Source organism: Asterias amurensis, chromosome 18 (genome assembly GCF_032118995.1).
Source record: "Asterias amurensis chromosome 18, ASM3211899v1".
NCBI classification, from domain to species: Eukaryota; Metazoa; Echinodermata; class Asteroidea; order Forcipulatida; family Asteriidae; genus Asterias; species Asterias amurensis.
This window is the reverse complement of record NC_092665.1, coordinates 12618639-12635639: the sequence shown is the minus strand read 5'-3', so window position 1 is coordinate 12635639 and position 17001 is coordinate 12618639. Positions and strand designations below refer to the sequence as shown.

At 37.1% G+C, this 17001-nt stretch overlaps 2 protein-coding genes across 2 annotated transcripts; one reads left to right on the top strand and one right to left on the bottom strand.

Moving 5' to 3' along the window:
* Positions 1-747: 747 nt before the first annotated feature.
* Positions 748-9875, bottom strand: LOC139950769 (sperm-associated antigen 7 homolog). Its single transcript, XM_071949571.1, has 6 exons — positions 9777-9875; positions 9067-9223; positions 7587-7671; positions 6793-6882; positions 6222-6378; positions 748-4387 (listed from the first exon to the last, which is right to left on the bottom strand). Exons 1-6 carry the CDS (start codon positions 9853-9855, stop codon positions 4275-4277), a joined length of 681 nt encoding a protein of 226 aa, XP_071805672.1. The 5' UTR covers positions 9856-9875; the 3' UTR covers positions 748-4274.
* Positions 9876-10135: 260 nt separating this feature from the next.
* LOC139950770 (DNA-directed RNA polymerase II subunit RPB4-like) lies at positions 10136-16888 on the top strand. The gene is made up of 4 exons (XM_071949572.1): positions 10136-10296; positions 10893-11073; positions 11717-11812; positions 12746-16888. The coding sequence occupies exons 1-4, from the start codon at positions 10218-10220 to the stop codon at positions 12822-12824; spliced, it is 435 nt and encodes a 144-aa protein (XP_071805673.1). The 5' UTR covers positions 10136-10217; the 3' UTR covers positions 12825-16888.
* Positions 16889-17001: the final 113 nt, after the last annotated feature.

The window sequence follows — 17001 nt, the reverse complement described above, 5'->3', positions numbered from 1 at the left end:
AAAAATCTATGGTGCGCACAAAGTATATACAGATTATTATAACAAAACTGTTTGTCTTACCGATTATTTTACTGCTTTCATACCGGCTCAAGTGTTTGTATAGATGGGTGAGTCAATTTTAATAACAGAATCTATTTAATAAGTTATCAAAAGATTGTAAACAGACTGTTAATTAGTACTATTTAAACGTTCATGTAAATAATTGAGTCCAAGTATTTGTAAAGTGACGTCAAAAAGTCTTTCAAATTTTTAGAGTCAATAGGTAGATTATCAGATGATAGATTATTGAGGGTGTTGTGGCCGAGCGGATAAGAGCAACGAACTGAAGCTCTGGTGTTTCTGTTCAGCAGAGTGTTGGTTCGAATCCCCCTCGGCCGTGACACTTTGTGCCCCTGAGCAAGACACTTAACTATAAGTGCTTCTCTCCACCCAGGGGTAAATGGGTACCTGTGAGGGCAGAGATGGTCCTTGTGATTGATTTAGCCGAGTAGTGCATATTTGTTGCAAAGGCTGTGTACTCTCAAGGGAGCTGAGATGGTTTAAGGAATGAGTTATTAAAGGCCCAGTGACCAGGGGTACTAATGTTGAAAGCGCTTTGAGACGCCCTTCAAAAACTGGTTATTATTATTATTATTATTATTATTATTATTATTATTATTATTATTATTATTATTATTATTATTATTATTATTATTATTATTATTATTATTTATTATTATTATTATTAGATCATTTAGAATGAAAATGAAGGACATAAATTTTGTCTAGAGTTCGTTTAATTGATCAGTATTGTTAAATTGAGTGCCATAAAAGTAATTGTACAATGTATGATATTTGTTATATTAGGAAGATATGTTTGAATTGTTGAACTATTGAAATGGTTATGAAAGACACTTAAATTGTTGTCTGGAATCAATTTCTATGATGATCTGCATTTATATCAAATTTATCCGCGATAAACATTTGTGAAGGTTTTAAACAATATCTAAGGCTTAAACTCTATGTTTTGCAAAGATAAGACTTTCTGGGTTTTAAATTGTGTTAAAGTACGATTCCTTGTAGATTCATTGTGCAACATGTTCATAATTTATTTGTCAGTGTACAAGTATATTTTGTGTCAAGTACAAACAAATTTCATGTTGTCTGAAAACTTAAATGTGTTCTTTTTTGAATAGCCTCTTGATTGATTGATTGGATTATGAAAATTTCCACACATACATTTAAACAAAAAGTGCACTGACACTTAGTTTTAACCACATTTGACATTTATTTACTCAGTTCAAATTATATGTACTGTACATACATAATTAGATGCGTTGCGTTTCAATCTCAAAATAATGTCGTACCTCACAAGAAAAATCACAGTGCAAAAAATGTTGCATCTTGTCCCCAAAGCTTGTGAGCGTGCATCCTGGATATTCCATGTCAGACAAGACATTTGTAATTTTCAAATTCGTTCGTCAGAACAGGGAAAGATCGGTTTATTTTTAGGGAGTTTTTGGCCACTCTAGATATTTTTGCACTAACATGCTAATATTTACATCAGTAATTTAAGGAGGTAATACCAGAGTACTTTTATTCACTGTTTTAAAGTCCCAATTAAAAAGACCTTTCATATCACAATTAAATTGTGTAAAAATAAACCGAAAGACCAAACAACTGTTGCTTCTGTTTTACCATTTTTGTACGTATGTCAGATTTCACCTTATTCTTAGAATGCTCTCCTGCCTTCAGAAGATTCAATAAATCAACATTTTGAGTTGCTAGTAAAAGTATGACTGCTTAAAAAAATGAGCTAATATTTTAAATACTGCATAGATGTATGTAACGCCTGTGAAAAAAATTATCTTAGGCTTTATCTATTCTTGGAACCAGAAATATGCAAGGGCACCATTTCAGCAAGCAAAATCTTTTCTTAATTCATTGATAGCAACGGTCATACTGCAAAAAAAGGCGTTCTAGAAAGAAGTCAAAATCTTATCCAAGAAAAATGTTCCTTGTGTCACTCCCAGTGTTGTAGCTAGGACATTCTTCGTGGTGGGCAGCTGAATTTAAATTTGGTCAGAGATTGCGAGCAAAGTGGACGTACTCTGTTATAAGGAGTTTACTCACTCCCAAAAATCTTAATAAAAAACTTTCTAAAAAGTGACACAGGAACCTTTTTTCTTTAAGTATTTTTATTTTTTATTTTGATGGCGTCAACATGTACATATGAAAGACATGGGTTACCTCACTGTTAATTGTATATAATATGGAAGCGTTTTGAGACATTTTGGAGTATATGCATCAAAAGAAGAGTTTGATTTATAAGTTTTCACAAAGTGAGAACGTAAGCGAATGAACCTAACTTTCAGGCCTGATACTTCACAGAGGCAACGGAGGCAATTGCCTCCGTTGCCCCTTGCCATTGCCTTGGTGCCCTTGAAATGCTCTAGTAGAAATTTACAATTTCCTCCATAGGGTGCCCTTTGCCAAAGAGAAAATGCCTTGGTGCCCTTGCCCTATCAAAAACGAAGCATACAGGCCTGAACTTTTCTGGCACTACAACACAACAAAAAAAGATCCAGTTAAAGTTGCCACGCGCTGTTGTCAACTCAGCAAAATATCTTTTTAGAATCACACATAGCTTAGTTCACATAATGTTGATAGTTGATTCATTTATAGCCTGACTCTAGTATGCAGCAGCGCAATAACCTGGGTCGACTGAGTGAGTGAGTTGATTCAACTGATAAAGAATAGATGTACATGTAGTGTTCTGCTGACTCTAGTTGACTCTGTTTGTTTTGACTCAGTTTGAGTTAACAGGTTGATAGTTCTTTTCAGCAAAAATTCGGACATCCTGAGACCTATGCTTTTAGACCATGTGAACTTTGTCTACCATAAGTGTGACCTTGTACATTCGTTGAGTATTCTGGCAGGCAAGATACTACACTGGTCATAATGGGAAAGTTGACATTTTGTGTCATAATTTCCACATAAATCCAAAACTATGAAAGTAAAAGCTGGACAAGTTTTTAGATGTGCCCCCTTTCATCATATCAAAAGTTGATAAAAACTAGACAGTGCAATCTCCATAAAATATAGGATTTTATGTTTTCTTCCATTAGACCATCAAATCGTGCCTACAGGAAGTCCAGGCCCTGTGGCTCTTTTGTAAACATGTGATGTCACAGGTCACATCGTCTATTCAACTCAGGGTATTTCGACTGAGGAAAGCTGATGAAGCCTCTGGATGTTGGCTCCATCTCCTCCCTTAAGCCTGGTTCATACTTCTTGCGAATGCAAATGCGATTCAAAATTTGACTTCACAAATTCACAACGAATAATTCAGTTGAAATGTGCTTAACTCCTGCGAGACTTTCATCTTCAGCTATATCTGTTGAAATCAGGGCCCAATTTCATAGAGCTGCTAAGCACAAAAATTTGCTTAGCATGAAATTTCTTCCTTGATAAAAACAGGTTTACCAACAAAATTTCCATTTGTTGCATATTTCTTGTTCAGTATTCAGCTGTTGTTTGCTTATCCTGAAAACCACATGGAAGTTTGGTTGGAAATCCTGTTTTTATCAAGGAAGAAATTTCATGCTAAGCAAACTTTTGTGCTTAGCAGCTCTATGAAATTGGGCCCAGCTAGCAAACTCAGCTACAGGTTTGTTGACTATAAATATCAACTTGGCCTTTACAAACTGATGTTAAGTTGAAAGTTGAGCGATTCAGCAAGCGTGGACCTGGCAGGTGGATCACGACTCTCCAATCTTCAGCCTCTTTATTCAACACGACAACATTTTAGTTCATAAAAAAAAGTTATTAAATCGATTGACGAACTCAAGTCAAGTTGTGGAGCTCCTCAAGCTCCTTGGTGATGTTCAAAATCTTTATCCTCTATTTTTCGAAACATTAGTTGATTACAATGTCAATCAGCTAATGAGCTCGGGAAATGTGTGGATGACGATTCATTAGTTTCCAAACTTTCCATTCAACACACATAATTGTAGTTGATAAGAAAATTAAACTCTTGAAGACGATGGTGACTTCCCAACCTCCGTCCGTCATGAAGAATATTTTCCAGTTAAGAACAACAAGATAAATCTTTTGATGGGCTGGTTTAGACAACAAGGTCTAGCCAAGATCCTCCTAAAACATGTTAGTGGATAACAAGTTGAATCGGTTGATTCAGGTATGTGAATGACGAGTCCCCAATCTTCATCTGCTTACCTTCAACACACACACATTAGTTGATAACAAGTTGAATGAACCAAGTTGATAGGTCCAGGTCACGTGTCCTGGCTTGAGGACGACGCTTCTCCGATCTTTTGCTTCTTCTTTTTCCGAATGGCGTCAAGCGTCTCTTCAACTGAGCGTTTATCCATCTTGTTTTCACTTGGAACTGTCATAAACAACAAAACATTTCAGTTATATTTTGACCCTCTCACTGATCTCCTACATGTAGGCTACTTACAAAGCTGCAAAGTGCACTGAAAAGACCGTATTGAATAACCCCTTTGTTGCTATGAAAGTCACCATTTTGTAGGGCAAACCGTTAGCGTGTCCAAATGCGTACATCAATGAAGCACACAGCACTTCCAGTTTGATACATGTATCTACGGTACATGCATGCACACACGCACGCAAACCCACACGCACACTGACGCCATCTTGTAGGTCAGATATTTGAGCCTGATGCCTCTATGGCCCCCGGTCTTGCCTTGGTGCCCTTGAAATGCTCAAGTACAAATTTAAAATTTCCTCTTAATACCAAAGGAGAAAATGCCCTGGTGCCCTTGCCCTTTTAAAAACAAAAGATACAGGCCTGAAAATGTTACAGGAAATAACAATGCAACTTCATTAATAAACACTGGATCCTAGCACTCATAAACATAGCAAAAATGGAATTACAGATAAAAAAGCAGAATGGAGTAATCAAAATTGACAGTGGAAAACGGGATTTACCAAACAGTTTGAGTTGATTTAAAGTTTGATTAAGATCTGTGGGCTGCAGAGATTTCAGATTATGTGGAAGGTTGTTCCAAGCCTGATACCCCTGAAATAAAAGGTAGTTCTTCCACTTTCCGTTCTAGGGGGGTGGAAGGACCATATAGTCAACAGCGATGTTCCTAGTTCAGTGACAGGGTTCTTCTTCTGCTTCCATAAAAGTACAGTACACCATCTGATGTACTACGTACTGTGGTTGTTGTGTGCATGCGAGGGTGTGGATATTATACAGTATACAATTGTTGCATGCTGTGGCGGGGTCCATGGCGTTTTGTACACCCGAGGGGGAAAATCGCCGAGGGTGCCATTTTCCCCCCGAGGGTGTACAAAACACATTGACCCTAATCACAGCATACAAAAATTGTTTTGTTATACCTTGGTAAACTGATTATTCCTCTTCTCAAAGTTATGATTTCATCTTCAAACATTATTTTCGGACCGTATGCATAGTTTAATAAGCGGACGGACAGTTGTTCAAATATTAAACCATTCTTCACTGTTCCCTCGAACCCGTGCCTGTTTCGTACTAGCGCTGGAAATCAACCAATGCTGGGAATGATCAAGGTGACGTACACCGCTTACTATGCAAAACTCATGTTACCCGTGCAGCCATGGTACATGCATTTTTGTTGCACGTCACATGATTGTTTCTCGACCAATCAAGCTTAACAGTTTGTTACCGAGGTATAACAATGCAGGTTGGTGAACAGTGAACATAGAGTGCGGCTAAAAACAGCTCAGGCTGACCTAGCAGAGCTGGACTGACTGTACACCCTGCTTAAAACTAGCTAGAGTTGTCCAGTTGATCAGGGCCCAATTTCATAGAGCTGCTAAGCACCAAAATTTGCTAAGCATGGATTTTCTTCCTTGATAAAAACAGGATTACCAACCAAATTTTCAATTGCTGTATAGTGCTAGTTACTGGTATTTAGCTGTTGTTTGCAAATTCGGAAAATCACAAGAAAATTTTAATGGTAATCCTGTTTTTATCAAGGAAAAAATTTCATGCTAAGCAAATTTGTGTGCTTAGCTCTATGAAATTGGGCCCAGGTCTTCAGGGAGATTGTTCCAATTTACTAAGGCTACTGTGAAAGAATGACTACTGGTAGACCCCTGTCCTGGTGAATAGTATCATGTATTCGTAAGAATTACCCCTCAGACAAAAACGGTGCATGGTGCCAGAAATGTTATGCACTAACTGAAAAAAACAAAAACATTTGTCTTCTCACCGTTTCCAAACTGCTTGTTTGGTGTCAGGTTCTTGGCAGCTTCCAACGCGCTCTCCTCACCAATGATGCTCTTGTACTTGGCTTGGTAGTTTGAGTTTGGAACGAATTTGTGAGGGTCGGAAGCTAGGCGTTTTCTCTCATTCTCTTCGTCTAATGCCTGAAAAAAAAGAATCATTAAGACACTTTAACTTTGAAGATGTGGTGATATGAAAAGCCTATTAATAATAGACACTGATTTTTTTTTTTTTCATTGAGGAACATTGCCGTATTTAGTGGACTGATTCCTTTCTTCATCTAACTTGATTTATTACGGTTGTGAAGCCAAGGACTCTCAGAAAAGCGTATTATCACTATCACTACACCTTCATTCAAAAAATTGTAACTACGTAACTTCGTAAAAGCTTGCCCCGAATCATGTGACATAGCAACTGTCTCTATAGTCTGATGAACACACAAATGGGTTATTCATGTGGTGCCAACTTGGGTCCCTGAGGTGGAAGATACCATAATAAAGGGTCTTGCAGAACTCCTCCTTAAAGCTCTATTTCCTCAGGAGGTCAAGATTATTCACCTTTTGCTTGGCAAGTTCTTTAGCTTTCTCCGCATCCCATGTTTCTCCTCTTCGATACGCATCCAATTCATCATCTGTTGGTGCATACTCCTGCAAATCAAGTAACCAAATCAATCAATCAATCAGTCAATCAATCAATCAATCAATCAATCAATCAATCAATCAATCAATCAATCAATCAATCAATCAATCAATCAATCAATCAATCAAACAATCAATCAATCAGTCAATCAACCAATAATTCATCAATCGATCAATCAACCAAGCAATCATTTTATTCACGAAATGTATCTGTCTCATTATCTGTTATTGCATATTTCTGCAAAGCAAGTAAGCAAATCAATCAATGAATCAATTAATCAATCTATCAATTAATCAATCTATCAAATACAACCAATCAATAAGTCATTTTATTAATGAAATGTATCAATTTCATTATCTGTTTTCTGCAAAGCAAGTGACGTCATCCATAATAAATCTATCAGCCAAGCAATGGGAGACTTTTAGTCGATCCTTTTTCACAGTAGTGCGCGTGCTCAGACCTACATGTACGCGTACAATACTGAGCATGAGCGCGCACGCTCAGAGCCGCAAAAAAGACCGTTATGTCTGCTGCCACCAGCATTTCAATAGCCTACCTATTGATCAGTTATTCAAGTTTCCCTGTTGAATGAAAGGCATTCAGTTTATCATGATGGTGCATAGTCCTGAACTTCAATGTTAACAAACTTGCCTCAGTTTGGCATTACAAGATGCTTTGCCTTACACAGGCCTTACACAGTTTTAAAACTCACCTTTTTAAAAAGAATAATGAACCTATTGTCTTCCATCTCACCAAATGAAAACGATGTTAGACCTGCTACTTCAGCAACGTCATGTCTGCATTCAAAACAAAACAAGAGTGGAAATGACATTAAGAAATATAAGGTGCATTAACATGGACATTCTTAGAACTTCTTATAAAGCGCATTCCACAATAAAATATTAATGCACTTTATTAAAGTGCCCTGGTGTCGATTTCACAAAGAGTAAGGACTAGTCCTAACATAGGACTGGTCCTAGAAGACATACAAATTGCATGGATAGTCCTAAGTTAGGACGAGTAACTGGTCCTAACTCGAGATAAGACTAGTCCTTACTCTTTGTGAAATCCACCCCTGATCATTGTGTCAATAACATCCCTTTAATCTTTCTCCGCACCCTTGGGAGCATACAGTTGCTGTGGCCTTCCGAAGGTTATGTCATACACCCCTGAGTGAAGAGAAGCAATAGCAAAGCATCTTGCTCAAAATTTGTAGCGTCTTGCTCAAGAAGCAAGTGTCATGACCAGGATTCGAGCCAACACTCCGATGACTTAACCACCAGAACTTGAATTTTATGCTCTACACCACTCAGCCATGACACACCCTTTAGTGTAGTTTCTTGCAGTGTCTTGCAGATCCCGCTCATTACACTTGTCACCCTGAGCAAGACATTTTACCACAATTTCTACAAATGGGACTTGAAAGCCAGCCTACAATGTAGGTTCTATGTGTTGCGAATGCATGGCACGTACAGTAGGAACAAATTTGTTTTGATGTTTTCTGAAAAAGTTGAAAATTCCATTGGTGACTATGTAACCAGGGGAATGTTGCCACTTACTCTTGGGATTTAGAATAGTGTCAACCCCTTTACAGTCCAGAAGGATCTAGGCATTGGTATCATCAACTAGAAGCCTGCCGACGATTTCACAAAACTCTTCCTAACTTAAGACTAATCTTAGGACTTCGGACGAGTCCCAACCCTGCACTGTAGCATGCAGACCTTACGATTAATCCACAGTTAGAACGAGTTACTCATCCTAGCTCGACATAAGACAAGTCCTAGACTCTTTGTGAAATCGACCCCAGGCTGGTACCTGAGCAGAATCTCTACCTTACTAATTTGTTGAAGCAACTATGGTTCAGTGCCTTTCTCAAGTCAAGGCCACAATTGTCTAGACCCGAATTCTGACCCACACTCTGCTGCTTACAACACCACAACTCGGGTCCGGTGAACAAACGATGATTCTTGTCACCACAAACGTAGTTGCGATAACGTAACCCTCCTGACGACGACGTAGCCGAAAGGTTACGAGTCACTCCCATTCGATGCAGGGCGAAATGTTCAAACACGTACAATTTCGACAGCTACGGCAGGAGGGTTACGTTATCGCAACTACCACAAACGATGATTCTGCATCAATATGCTAATTGCACTGCCTTCCCTTTTTTTCCAAACAAATCATTGACTTACAGAATTGTTCTGGAGATCCTTTCCATAGGGTCATATCTCAGGCGAGTTCGGCTGGCATCGTTGATAAACTCGTTCACCTCCTTCTCAATTTTTTCTCTGAAGTCATTCTTTTTTTTCTTTTCTTCCGTTTTAATTTTTTCAAACTGCTTTTTCCTCTCTGAAAAAAAAAGTAAAGAATGATCCACATTATTTCATTCGATCAATGAATGATCAATTCATTATGAGATATCCCGTTTGTAAAACTGAGTGAAAAAGTGGTGGCAGGATACGGAAAGTTATCATACATTTTCTTCTCAAAAAACATAATAATGTAAGGAAAAGTTTCCGTATGGCGCCACCACTTTTTCATTCGAAATAAAATAATATAGTATCTAATTTACCTGATTGATATATCCCTTTTTGTTAAAATGAGTGAAAAAGTGGTGGCGCCATACGGAAAGTTATCCTAATGTAATCTTGGACTGGAAATAAGCAGTTCTAAATAACCCCCTCTCTCCATCCATTCAAGCAAACCCGCCATCCAAAACTAATTTACTTGTCAAAATTTCTGTAGCCGTGATAAATAGCGCCCTCTTTTGTTTACAAAATAAAGCTGCCAGTCTGAAATAATGATTTCCTTTATTTCCAGTTATTAGGTAAATCCTACCCTGTCCTTCAATAAGAGCTTCATTTTGTTTTTCCACCAATATCTGAGTTTTATCTTAACCTACCTTTAGCCTGTTTCTTTTCTTTGTCTCCGACAGAGGGAGGTTTTTCCATGGAACCTAAAATACTTCCTAGCAAATCCATTTTTGCAGATATTTTATCTGGCCCGGGTTGTATTTGATTATAAAAGAAAAAATATTATTTGCAGCCTATGGAAAAAATAAAAACAATAACACTAATAAACAAAAATATTTATACAAATTAATGTATTTTCGTCTTTATTTAAAGTATTATTCACTGAAAAATATTGTGTGTTCTATCTGTTAAATTAAAACAGTTTTTGACTGTGCCAGAAAATGGTGAGCAGAAATAGTCAGATCCCCCCATCTAATAAAATTTAACTCAATGTATAGTGTACGGGAACATGACCACAACGCATTAACTATGCTGTGGACGTTGAAATAACCGACCAAAAGTAACAAAAACTACCCCAGAAAACGTGACAAATGGCAACTCCTGGAGGGGCAGTACTTCCCAATCAAGATGAGATTGAAGAAGATGCATCTGAACTGAAATTTTCTAAAGGTTTAGTGACGTTTTGGGTGTTTATTCTATATTTCATAAGGTTTTGCCTGAGAAATAACAAATCAAAGGAAATAGAAGTACGGCAGTGTTAGGCTAATCCGTGTATTTCCGACATCTCTTTCTTTGTTGTACCATGTGTATGTTGTACAAAACAAGTCAAAATAATAAAAATGTTTTCTATAATGTATTTGTTAATAAGAACCAAATTGTAAACTAGAAACTGTTTTATTGAAAACTTTGGTTTTATTATCAAGTTTTAAACCTTTTTTGTAATACTAGTAGGCATGAATCTCTCCTAACCTAGGAAAGTGAAATAATTGATCCAAGTTTTATTTATCAATATCATCACAACCCAGGAATCTCCGTGTTGAAATAATTAATTTACACGTACAGTGGTCCACTGGCCAAATGCCACTTCAAACAATAAGGACCAGTCGTAAGTCCACATAATAATATATTCTTTCAAGCCAGGTGGTTCGGCGGCAAGTCTTCGAAAAAGTTGGAGGCAAAACTTGCTCACAAAAATGCACTTTATTTAAAGAATAAGATTTACATTATGTATAAAACTTGATTTGATTTTTCAATTTCTATTCAAGAATTCGAGCAAGCGGAGACGTTACTAAACTCTGAGGTTCGTATGCTCCTTGAGCATCGGAAGCAGCAGAATGAGAGCCAAGAAGAAGAGCAGGAGCTGAGCGAAGTCTTCATGAAAACCCTCAACTACACAGAAAGATTCTCCAGATTTAAGAACAGGGAGACAATAGCGGATGTTAGAGGGTAAGAATCCAATCATGGAGATAGGGCTCAAGACACTGGATCCCTGACAATTTGGAGTCTGAAGCCCAATTCATACATGTACTTCCTACGAATGCGAATGCGATACAAATGTTGACGCCACAAATTCGCAACGAATATCAATAATTCGCAGCAGTTGAGTTGTGCTTGACTCTCTTGCGAGTATCGCAGCGAAAACAGAGTTGTGACATCAAATTCGCATTGCATTCGCATTCCCAGGAAGTATGAACCAGGCTTATTTCATGACTCTGCTTACCCCCGAGTTCTGCGATTGCGATCACCATTCTTTGCTTAATTCCTGCGCTAGCTAAGCGAAGAATGCCTGGTAACTTAGAGTCAGACGCGCAAAAGCAAACATTTCCTGTGTTACCGATGAAACACGCTTGAAGTTGATGTATCAAGATGTTATCAAGATTTCACCATCGAGAATTGACTGATTCAACCAGGTTTTCGCAGAGACAGAATTTATACCAATGTTTCAGTAGCACATATACACACTACACAGTGCCTGATTATTTAGAACGGCATGGATGATACAGTGTTTAGATTGTCTCTTTAAGTATCATTTTTGTTTTCCATATGCAAATTTTGTTTTCAATATGCAATATTATTTTATTATCCCCAGCCTCTTACAACAACAGAAGCTGCATAAATTTGAGCTTGCGTCGTTAGCGAACCTCTGCCCTGAGAATGCTGAGGAAGCCAAGGCCTTGGTCCCAAGGTAAGGACAACTAGTGCCAATTATTCTCCAAGTTCAGAGCCGTTTAAGATGTGCGTAGCTAACGCACGATAGATTTTGTGTGGTTTTTATGCCTTTCTAGAACTTTGCACGTCAGCCACAGCCGACATGACACAACATCTACTAAGGGGGTCAATCCCCCGATGGAATGAGGAATACAGTGTATCTGCTGCCACCTAGTGTTGTAAATGTAGTGCTCACCCTCATCTCAACCAATTTAACCTAAAACTTATTGGTAATTTTCAAAGTCGGGTATTACCTACACATGAAGTAAACCAACATGTACATGAAATAACAAACCTGTTAAGCTCCATCTGTTATTGGGGCCACACGAAAAGATAAATAAACCTTAGAACATTCAGTTTTAGTCTTGAATATCAAAAACAAATGTTTTACCCATTTCTTAAAACTGTAGGATTTCAAGGGAGTCTTACTTGGGACATGTAAGTTGTGTGCAAATCTGTGGAAATTTTTATGTTTTTGTTCTTTCTTGCCATGCTTTAAAGGCACTGGACACTATTGGTAATTACTCAAAATAATTATTAGCATAAAACCTTACTTGGTAACAAGTAATAGGGAGCTGTACAGGTAGTATAAAACATTGTTAGAAACGGCTCCCTCTGATGTAACATAGTTTTCAAGAAAGAAGTTAGTTTCCACGAATTTGATTTTGAGACCTCAGAATTATATTTCAAGGTCTGAAAGTCAAGCATCTGAAAGCACACAACTTCGTGAGACAAGGGTGTTTTTTCTTTCATTATTATCTTGCAACTTCCGAAGACCAGTTAAGCTCAAATTTTCACAGGTTATGTTATGCATATGTTGAGATACAACAAGTGAGAAGACTGGTTTTTGACAATGACCAATAGTGTCCAGTATCTTTAACTCGTGTTGTCTTCTTTCCTTTACTTAAAGCCTTGAAGGACGATTTGAAGATGAAGCACTTCAGGAGGTCTTAGACAACATCCAGACTAAGAGAAGCTTCCAGTATTAAGAACCATTCGAGGTGTTGTTGTGTCAGTGTAAAAATCGTTTCTCGTCGCATACTTGTTGTGTATGTACATCCGGCTATAAAGCGAGATGCAGCATGTTGACAATTTCAAACTTAAGCATAATGAAGTGCTTTCCTTATGAACAACGTTAAGACAATTTCAAACTTGTGCGTATTGAAGTGCTATTTTAGGAGATTTTGCTTAACGTTTTTGCACTTGTACGAAGATGTAGGGTCTCTTTCAATCAAATGGAAAAAACAAGATGGTCAACAATTGCGCGGGGAAAAGTATTTGTTGTACAATTTTCAAATACAAATATCTAAGAAAGCTGTATATAGATCTTCTGGCATTGGTCTTGATCTGACTTCATTTGAATCAGTTAAACCATTGACACCCCTCCACCGACAGACACCATATGTGGCTAATGTCTACCATTCTAATTTGAAGAAAATGCTAAGAAAAATTAATAAAAAGTTATTAAAGGGAAGGTACACATTTTGGTAATTACTCAAAACAAATATTGACTTAAAAACTGACTTGGTAACAAGCATTGGAGAGCTGTTGATAGTATAAAACATTGTGAGAAACAGCTCCCTCTAAAGTAGCATAGATTTTGAGAAAGAGGTAATTTGTCACTAAAATAATAAGAGACTTCTACCTAGAAGTCTTTTATTCCTATCTTAAAGCACACAAATTCGTCCAACAAGGTTTTTTTTTTCTTTCATCATTTTCTCCCAACACCGATTACCAATTGAGCTCAAATTTCCACAGGTTTGTTATTTCATGCATATGTTGAGATACACCAAGTGAGAACACTGGTCTTTGACAATATTACCAATAGTGTACCTTCCCTTTAAATCTTTGAGGTACTCGGTGGTAAGGATCGGAGGTGCCTCCAAAACACGGTTTAAGGTTAAAATCCAAATTATAGTCTGTGTCGCCTAAAATGTACGACACAAAAGGACATTGACTCCCAAAATAGTTTAACCAAGATTATAATGATGATGACATCAAGTGCATGTGGTCAACAGGAAGTGTGGTTCCTTTATGAAGTGCAAATTTTATCAGTCATTAATACTGTCCAGATATAGGGAACATTACAGGGATAGTTGGTTATACATTGGTTTGGAGCTCCATTGGTTGAAAAGAGGGTGTAAATTATTGTAAATAAGTACTTTTAGAACCTACTGTTTTTTTAAACGTCGAGTATTAATAAAAAGCAACAGAAGGTATATCTTATAAGCTTCTTGACTGATTCTTTATTTTAAGATTTTATTTTGTTTTAGTGTACATGTAGGTGTTAAATTTGCATGTGGACAAATAATATTTATTTTGGTATTTTGGTTTTACCCAAACACCGATAAGTGTTGGCAATGGTTACTCGGTACTTTCCTGAGTTGCTCACACATCAGAGTAAGATAAAACCAAAATAAATGTTATTAATTTTATTTTAAAGGATTAAGCAATGAAAAGACTCCTCACCCAACGTCTGTGGAAAGAATTTAACACATCGAGGCAGGTTCTATAATTATAGAGACTTTGTTTTATTGCTTCTAAACGCTAATTAGTTGGCTACGATTACATTTATATTTTTTATTAATGGGCTGCGAAATAATCTTATGAGGGCGCTTTCTCAACATATTATTCCCAACATTTCAAAGTGTTTATAATAATAAATAGCATCTAATTTTCCGTAAATAAAATGGCTGGAAAAAAGAGAACTTTTTGTGTTAGTCGCGGACCCTTTACTCATAATGGACTGGACATTTTATGTACCTTTCTTTTAGTAATAAAACGCCCTCTCGCTTCATCAAGGTAGAAACTAAGTTTTAAAGCTTTTATTGAATGTTAAGCGTTCGCGGGACGGAGAGTTTTTATTTTTGATAAGACACACACATAATACCAATGGATCCGGATCACTAGCCTCCTGTGAAGGCATTCGTTGTTAGGAAAGCTTCGTAGAGCCGCGATCCAAAGCGACTGGAAGAGGAGACCACGCGCGCGAGTGAGTTTCGCCACACTCAGTGCGTGGTCCCCCCTTCCAGTCGCCTGGGAGTTGTCCAAACCCTATAAAAGGTTAGATAAACACAGGCCAATTTCCCGAAGCTCGGCTGTTCACCAACACCGAGTTGGCGTTCTGTTAATTTTTGTGACAATTTTCAAATATTTCTTCCCCGTTTTTATAAACAATAACAGACAACGGGATATCAAGATGATTTTTAGGCAAATTGTTAAGCATCATAACACAAACTGGTCGCGTACTTTGATGTTTTGCTCTTTTGTACAACTTAAAAGCTTGCATAATGTGCCTGCGTGTTTAACTCTGAGTTTTTTGTTGCACTTTCCAAAAGGCCGCCTATAAGTTACTGAGTTTTTTACAAAGGACAATGCCTAACAACATCACCTCACTCATAGATTCTCAGTACGTAAAACATAAACGAAACCTACAGAATTGCTGCTGATAACTGCAGCAGCAGGAAGCCGAATGAGTAAAAGTGGTTATCGTGTTTAGTGTACCACGCGTATACCAAAGCCAACTGTTCGATGGTAGGCCTATACACAAACACAAATCTTATGTCCCCTCATTATTTTATAAGATCAAGAACTGTACTTGTTCAAAAACACACGCTCTGAAATCTTCCGAATCAGAATTGACCCGGTTCTGATCAAGAAAGGGTCAAACTGACACATAACTCCTTCTAATTAACCACTTCCAGGAGTTTTAAGAGTGCAGTTTAGTGTCGGATATTCTCCTAAACATTTTTCAATAGTCTCGTCTATTTTCGACAAACAATCCTGACCGTCAAAACAAGTTTCTTTGAAAATAGTTTGTTTGCGGGATACAATGGTCAAAGAAATCTGAGTGGGAACCTTCCCAAATCCCATAAATCGTAAACATTCACAGGTTGATCTCAGTGAATCACATTTTCACTGAGTTAAAGGCAGTGGACACTATTGGTAATTGTCAAAGACTAGTCTTCACAGTTGGTGTATCTCAACATATGCATAAAATAACAAACCTTTGAAAATTTGAGCTCAATCGGTCATCAAACTTGCGAGATAATATGAAAGAAAAAACACCCTTGTCACACGAAGTTGTGTGCGTTTAGATGGTTGATTTCGAGACCTCGAGTTCTAAATCTGAGGTCTCGAAATCAAATTCGTAGAAAATTCACTTCTTTCTCGAAAACTATGGCACTTAAGAGGGTGCCGTTTCTCACAATGTTTTACAACATCAACCTCTCCCCATTTATCGTCACTATTAAGAAAGGTTTTATGCTAATGATTATTTTGAGTAATTGTCAATAGTGTCCACTGCCTTTAACTACAGCAGCACGAGTTTGCAACATTTGAGTTGCAATTAAGTTTATTTTGGCCATAATTATTTGTTTTTGTTAAAAATCGTAAGTGCGCAGTCAGTTTCGCTCTTCAGTATAAAAAATAATACTAACATAAATACAAATTTTCAAAACGTATCGTGCGCCGAGAATCGCTTTCTTGACCAACAAATAGTTTGGTTATAATAGGTCGTATTTTTAATAATAACACTTTTATTTTCAAGACAAAACATTACTATGAATACATATTATTGTTAAACAGTTAACCAATCTACAAAATAAAAACATTAAATGATTAAAAGACCCACACGAACATTTCAAAATAATTGTACACTATCAAGATAAATCCAGTATACACGTAGTTAGTTCCACACACAACCACCATCACAACATTCTATTATGTTATCATCATCATGTTATAGTTTTATGTATCTACACTATACTTAAATAAATAAACTATATTTATAATATTTAATATTGCGCTGAGATGGAATAATTTAACATTAATTATTTTACGTACCGCTATGAGTCCGTATTTCATTTAATTCATTACAATTTCAATTTCATGTTTGCAATCTTTTCAGTGTGGCAATACTTTTAAAATAATAGTATTTTGTGCGTGTATGAAACTCCGATTAATGTTGTATCCCGAACGTAAAAATAATTATAAAAAAAACGTTTTCAAGGTTATGACTGACCCCTCCCAAGATCAAGACCGCGACCATTTCTCGAATCAGACTTGATTCTTTTGGGTCAATATCCATATCAGGACTGACCCTCATCCGTTTGTAAGAGAGATAATCGAGATACCGGTATAGTTTGACCCCAAATCTGTGTTTAA